A 7,582-nucleotide genomic window follows, 5' to 3' on the forward strand; every position below is an offset into this window, starting at 1 on the left:
AGCAGTCATGTGCTCATCAGATGTTCAAATCATGTGCCATGAGGTAAACCACATAAACATGCATTACATTTGGTTTTTGTCAAACAAATTTGATAATAATGAAGTTATCCCCAAAGTGCCCGTTTTCTCAGGAAGAGAAGAGACATGTGCCAGGAATAATAAGATATAATTCCTGGACGAGCTTGCAAAACAAAATAGATGAAATTGAATCAATGCATGATTCAAAGAATGATATTACTATACATTTCATATAAGGAGATAAGAGACTTAATAATACATACTTGTAAACAAGGTGTATAGTCGTTATTTTCATAATGTCATCAATGACTATGAAGAGACATAACATTGAGTTGTGTGCATTTTGAAATAAATTAATTATTGAATGTTGGTAGAAATTGCAATACATTTATGCGGATCTCTCATACACCATCACAACAAACAACAGAATGAATAGAAACAGCATAAGGTAAACCACAAAGCAGGATGTATAAACAAAAATAAATAAAATGTAATTACGTGCAATAGAAGCAAAATAATACATTGGTCATCTCTGAGGCTTGTAAACGAAACAAATAGAAGACAAGGGATTTGTGTTTATGATTACATATCCCGACTGCATAGAATATTCTAAAACGATTGATAGGGCTCAATGTTGTAGTCGTATTACATGCTTTTAAGACCCTACAAACTCAAGTAGTCTAGATCAACCCCAGTCATTGAGACTTCAAATTTTCAGCACCCTATGGAGACATGTGTGTAATCTCGCCTAGAATTCTAAGAAACCCAAATTGTAATCCATCCAGAGAATATCATTATTATCATTTGGTCAAAATATAATATAATTATTCACACTGACCATACTAAATTATTTTAATCTGAATATGACACAGTTGTTTAAAATGAAACTTAACAGATCGCTTGAAGGGACAATAAACGATATTGTTAAATAAACCAGGTCAAACCTGATAATAATTCAATGTAAATAAGTCAATGAAAGATACTTGATGTTATGTATGGAAATAATTTGAATAATACTTGTTCCAAATGGCATTATAATGTTGCAATTACGGGGACGACAACTTAGTAATAATAAGTAAAGACAAAGACAGATAATATTATTGTAAAAAAAACAAAAAATAATGTTTAAGTAATAATTATAATTATTATTCTACAATATTGTTGGATAGTTCCCGGTCATAATAATAATATGTGCACTAATTCTGTTTCTATTAAAACGTAGACTCAAGGATTTAGTTAATGCCTAGGCTAATTTTCCTGAGTTTAATCTGCATAACTTAATTATTGAATAGCGAGATCTTTATCATAACTTAACTTAACTAATTTGTCAATAATTAGTTGGAAAAGTTGAAAGTTAGTAGTGCATCAAAATCAAAGTAAAATAAGTTTAGAGTGATTTATATAAGTGGCAAGGAACATATTATGTTTATATTTTATTATTATGTAAAAGAAAAGCTACTCTCTGTTAATGTTGTTATTTATGTTATTCTATGGGTCGGTGGCCTTTGAAAGTGAAATAAAATTGGATGCTGTCCCAAATGAAAAATTCACTACACATCTACTACTACATCTGAAAATAATTTATATTACTGAGAAGTTACAGTGATTTTTTATCGAAGACATTTTCTACTAAATATCACACATGTCTAATGCAAACTATTAAAGCAGCATTATGTTCAAAATGGGTGTCCCTGACTTTTTACATAGTTACAATTCCCTTCACGACAGTCACTGGAACTAACCCAAATACCCTGATAGTACAAGTATTTAACTGCTGAGTAGGCGAGTCTTCCGATACTTGCGACTTAGTGGCATCAATTGGCATCGAATTATTTAATTTATCATTTTACTGTCTTCATTCAATACTGTTGTTAGAGTATTCGAGGTTGGTGATGGTACGAAACGTCTCAACAGAAATGATCTGAAGTATGAATACTGAGAATATCTCAGTTAGCTCTAACAAAAACTAATTATCATACTTGCTATAAAGTATTTATGAATTTAAATTGTAATTTAAAAAAATTATTTTTCCTGTAAAACCAATTGAAAAGCTCAGAGGATGCGTTTTAGGTTTGTAGGCGTTTCTTGTTATGATGACAAGTTAATTCAATTAAGTGTTGTTGAAAGGATTAGTTTGTTATTCAGTCTTACTCTCGCGCGTATAGAAAACGTTGACTAGTGCGCATGCGTATTATTATTTTAGTAGAAAATAAGCTTTAGGATAAAACGCGATGCATAATAATAATAGCACTAGCTAGAATTCATCATTAAAACTACCGAACAATATCATTTTTTTTTTCAGATTTTGAGAAAAAAAAGTTACATGATATCCGTTGGCTGGTGGCGCTCTCCAGAAAAACAAGATTGTTATTACCTTTGTGGAATGGGCAGTCTCCATTATGGACAACAGCGCCCTCAAATATTTGTGTTGACAAATACGGCCCATGCGGACACATTTCACCCATTTCGATCAGGATTACTACAAATAAAAACATAACAATACTTGAAATATCAGTTCACAAAGTATCAAGGATGCTCAGAGTCATATGCTACTTGCTGAAATAAGAATTAAAACTGGATACTTAAGTAGCCTTAGTTGCCGCAAATCTAAAAACACAGTGTGCGACCTTCTTTATTCTATATATCATAAAACATCTTTATAAAACAGAACAATGCAAGAATACAGGGTAGGCCTACCCCAAACTTGAATAAAATCATTGTTAAGAGGGGCAATTTAGTAAATGCAATATAATGCGCTCTTTTCCTTTTTGCATAAGTGCCAATTCCACGTATCAAGAAAACTGGTGAACAAGAATAGTGACAAAGACTACAATTTAGGTACACAGAAGCGGTCTGTTAAATATGATTTAAGAGACGGTTTTAAGAGATCAATTATTTGTTAATAATCCTCCAATATGGCAGCTTTAATTTCCGTCGTACCGGTACTGTAACCAATTATTATAACATACAATGAGGTGACAACATTATATAACAATGGAAAGCATTATGTTGTTACGGTCTATTTTTAAACTACTGATCTTATCAATACAACGATTCATAACAATAACGTGCATAGGTTACACGCAGATATACTTAGGGCGGGAGACGGAAATACTTGGTTTCATGCAATGATAGGCCTACTTTCTTGTACAAGGTATCTATAATATTGTGGAGTATATACAGTACAGTAATAAATACCTTATTGAAGAAACACGCTACTTACTTTATATTTTGGTAACCAACCACATAATCAAGGTCAACAATAATTGTTGATAAGATCATTAGCAAGTATACAGTCTAGTAGAACCCCCTTTTTTTGGACACCACTATAATATGAATTTTATCTTAAAATAATATATAATTATGAGTTTTGAAGATATCGGCTTAATAGGGTTTTACTGTACTCTAATTAATACACACACAAGTTACAATTAACATAAATTCAGAGTACCGACCGAGATACTAAAAGTTCTTAAAAATTCATTTTTAATATCAATAAATCCTTCCACAACTCATAAAGAACACTACTCCATTAAAGTACACTTTCAAAATAAAAGATGACAAGCGATAATATTTTTTTTAAATTCACAAAAACAACTTATTATTGAATGATGATAATTACATGTCCACTTGTCCGTGTAACCTTACTACGTCTCACATAATTGTCATCAATTATATGGTTTGTGATCAAGCACAGAGCATAATAAATCCTGAAGGATACCATCTGTTTCATAAGAAATATTTATACTTTTATAGCTACGACATATATATATAGTGAAATACATATAACATTGTTTAAATAAATGTTGTGCTTGTAATGTACATCCAATATGTGTATATCAATATTTAAACTATAATTCTTTCTGTGCAAATGTACATTATAAAATAATAATTTATCATTTTAATTAAAGGATAAAACTGTTTGCTTTACTTTATTAAAACATCTTTTACAAACATATAGAGGCACCATTAAACAATATTGCATCATGGCAAGAACAACAGTAAATAATGTTTGTGCATAGTACTTATAACGATATAAATATTGAATTTAAAATTTAATTAATAACAATTTTAAACACGACTGTTCGCAAATGGTAATCTGTTTAAAATTCACAGGCAACTTTAAACAATGCAATTACAAAAGCCACAATAAAAATACATTAATGCGTTTATCAAGTAGCATAACAAGAGAAAGAAGAAATGCTATATAAATAGGTTTTCATTTCTTTCAACTATAAGGTCAAAGGTCAAGACAAGGTCATCTTTTAAACAGATTTAATCCTCTTTTTAATGTAAGCTTGATAATAGAAATTGGAAAAGAGGGAAATCATAACAAATGCATAGATTAAACTGTATATACAGAAGTTATGGAAAGCGTAACCGTACAGTGCATGTATACCACCCAGTAAAAACTGTAGAATCTGAAGTTGCGTTAAATAACGCTTCCATGCAGGAGGATTGCTTGGATTGAGGGCAGTATATGCATAGTAAGAATACAAACATACATGAATAAATGAGTTTAAAGTTGGGATAAATGCAATACCAACGTATGGGAAAAGGTGGTACGCATAATCTGTTAGTAAAACCATTGATGCGTGATGATAGACATGTAGGAACGAGATTTGACGATGTTTATGCCGTAGTATCATGATCACAGTATCCATCAGTTCAAAGTTCTTCATCATCCAGTAGAGAAGATATGCCTGCTTGAGGAGTTCTGATGTATCCATTAGATACAACGACTGCATTTGGTATATAGCAATAATAAATACCACACCAGTGATGCTACTAGCCACACTACAACATACATTGTAGCAAATCATTAACTGAAACAAAATGAAAAAAAAAAGTTAATTCAAATTTGTTAACAATAAAATTATTATATCTCTATATATAATAATATAATAAATAAGCTTCAAAAATAAATTGTTAAAATGTACCTTTTGTGGTGAAATAGGTTTGGTTACTTTCTGATAATATGGTGATAAAATTACTACAATGAGGTAGATAATCATAACTGGAAACGATTGAAGGCCAATGAAAGTTTTGCATATGCTTGAAAAATCCATGATGTAGGCCTAGATACAGACAGACTATAAATGTGCCTTTAGTATCGATAAAAAATGAAGAGAGAAATGCTGAAATGAGATAATAAATGAAAGATGAGACAAATAAATTATTCAGTTCAGGACACACGAAAGAAGTCTACACAGAAAAATCAATCGATATTCATATTATCATAATTATATGTTCTGTACTAAATGATGCATAGATTATTAATTTGTTTTTATCAACAGCACAAAACTGGTGAGTCTCTGTAATACTGTAGTAATAACACATACTTTAAAATAATAATAATAATCGTTAAAGACACGGAACTTCCGTTAATACTACTCTATACACAATACAAGCATTTACGACTATGATTGCTTCCTGGTCGCAGCACTGCTAGTGGCCTGGACCTGTGCTGTGCCTAGCTAGGTTAGGCCTAGCCCCGGGCCTAGCACACTATTTTCTTTATTGTTTGCTTTGTTACGCTCACCTATCCTTAACTACTTACCTTTATTAATACAGCTTCGGATGATTTACAGCTAAATTAATATTGAAAACAGTCTGTCAACTGATTCCTGCAAATAATATCATAATTGTCTCGCTCGGACGACACAGTCCTTCGTTCTTTCCATCAGAACTAACTTTAAAAAAAAGAGGGCGTAAACATATTTTCCAGTTCGAGATTAGGTATTATTACACTCAATTTATTATCTTATTTATATGCATTAAGTTCTGAATTAAATATTTTACATCACATACGAGTGGTAGGCCTACACAATACATTTTTTTTCTTTTTAACCACCACCTTTATTCAGTCAATGTTTCATAAACAACAATTACAGAATCTCTAAGCATTTTCTACATTTTTTCGTTATTTTCTTATTTTTATCCTCTTTAATATTAATAATAATTTTAATATTTTGGCCTATACGTAGTACCCAATGTTTTCTTAATGTAAATATTTGTTTTGTCTATTACACTTTAAAATAAAAAAATATATGTTAACATTATTTTCTGCATATTTGTTGTTATCTATTACAAAATATATTGCATATTTAATAAAAAGTTGTTTACTTATGAAACGAAACGAAGACGTAAAAATAAAGGATGTGTGTTCTATCTTTAAATTGTTATTTAGTTTCTTTTCTTTTTCCCATAATTGTTTCAACAATCGATTTGGTTGCTTGTTCAAGTTCCTTGTTTTCATTTCGATGTTACACTCTTCCCTGATGCTACCACCCCATGGGTGGGCGGGAACCACATATTCAATTTTAAATGAAAATTGCTCATTTGTTTCACGAATCATTTGTACCATAATTATTATAAACGAATCGTAACATGATATTGAATGATTAACTAACTCCATGATTTTCCTCTTGTTATTATCAGTGAAGGGTGAGAAAAGAAGAATTCAAAAGTGAAAATATTGATCTTGAAGTGCCTTTGTTACCTCTTCAAACCACCGGAAGGATGTTATAGTAGCGTGTTTAACATACAACTACAAGTTGATTAAACTTGTTTAATCATTGTCTTCCGTGTTGCTTGTAACAGGAACAGCTTATTGTACAGGTGGTGTTCAACAATCTATTGGTAAGTATAGGGCCAAAACCATTGTATTGTTTTGTTAGAGTAGAACTTTGCTACTAGGCCTACCCTTTCTTGTATAATTGATAGACTATTATTTGAATTATCCTTGAATAATTGAAGACATAACGATTGAGTATTATTATTAAGACGTAGTTTTGTTTTACATTGTTTATTTTATAACATTAAACTAAACACATCCACACTCGTTCGGTTTTCACGGAAAAGAAAACAGCACCGTTAAATGCATTGTACGATATTCCATTCATTAAACAACATAACTGTCTTTCGTCCCGTTTCACGGATCAGTGAAAGTATGCCTAACTTTATAGCCTATGATATTCTTAAATGATTACATCTACAATATTTACCAATACGGTATCGATAGTTAATATTGATTATTAATTAGTATTTACAGTGAGTAATTGGAGGCCTAATTTACGGCATATCATAGGTTAATTAAGAGTACAATACCACAAGGCAAGAGTGAACTTGAATTTCATTCTTCCCGGAAATAAAAATCGTTATAGCAATTATTAATATGCTCCTTGAAGAGTTATACTTGTAAAGTCAACATTCATTCATAGTTTGATACAAAATTAATGAATATATTACTATTATTTAAAAATATATATTTGAATAGGCCTATATTACTATTATTTATGTGGTCACCACTGTAAAAATATAACCGAATAACCAATACAGTATAATACAATTAGATTAATGATAGATACACAAAATAACTGAATAATATAAGCGCTAAAAGTAAATTTTTATTTTTTTTTAAATTTATGTTGGTATTTTGTTACCATAGAAGGAAGAAACAAATATTATACTTTTAGAAATCCAATGTAAAAGTCATCTGAACTTGAAGCAAGAGATAAAATGTTGTATCTATTTATACTTTTAACCTAAATGAAAACAAAAG

General features: G+C 30.4%; 2 protein-coding genes across 2 annotated transcripts in view; one reads left to right on the forward strand and one right to left on the reverse strand.

Annotated features, from left to right (window-relative positions):
* Positions 1-7,582, forward strand: part of LOC144844755 (ribitol-5-phosphate transferase FKTN-like) — a 170,085-nt gene that overhangs the window by 61,765 nt on the left and 100,738 nt on the right. The gene's annotated exons all lie outside the window — the stretch shown is intronic.
* Positions 2,779-5,699, reverse strand: LOC144844576 (very long chain fatty acid elongase 5-like). Its single transcript, XM_078701546.1, has 3 exons — positions 5,579-5,699; positions 4,959-5,156; positions 2,779-4,844 (listed from the first exon to the last, which is right to left on the reverse strand). The coding sequence occupies exons 2-3, from the start codon at positions 5,085-5,087 to the stop codon at positions 4,284-4,286; spliced, it is 690 nt and encodes a 229-aa protein (XP_078557672.1). The 5' UTR covers positions 5,088-5,156; positions 5,579-5,699; the 3' UTR covers positions 2,779-4,283.

The sequence above is a fragment of the Antedon bifida genome, chromosome 6 (genome assembly GCF_963402885.1).
Source record: "Antedon bifida chromosome 6, ecAntBifi1.1, whole genome shotgun sequence".
NCBI lineage: Eukaryota > Metazoa > Echinodermata > Crinoidea > Comatulida > Antedonidae > Antedon > Antedon bifida.

Coding starts and splice junctions, on each gene's coding strand:
- LOC144844576 (XM_078701546.1), bottom strand. CDS start 5,087: ATGGATTTTTCAAGCATATGCAAAACTTTCATTGGCCTTCAATCGTTT. Junction 4,845..4,958: donor AACCTATTTCACCACAAAAG/GTACATTTTAAC, acceptor ATTTTGTTTCAG/TTAATGATTTGCTACAATGT.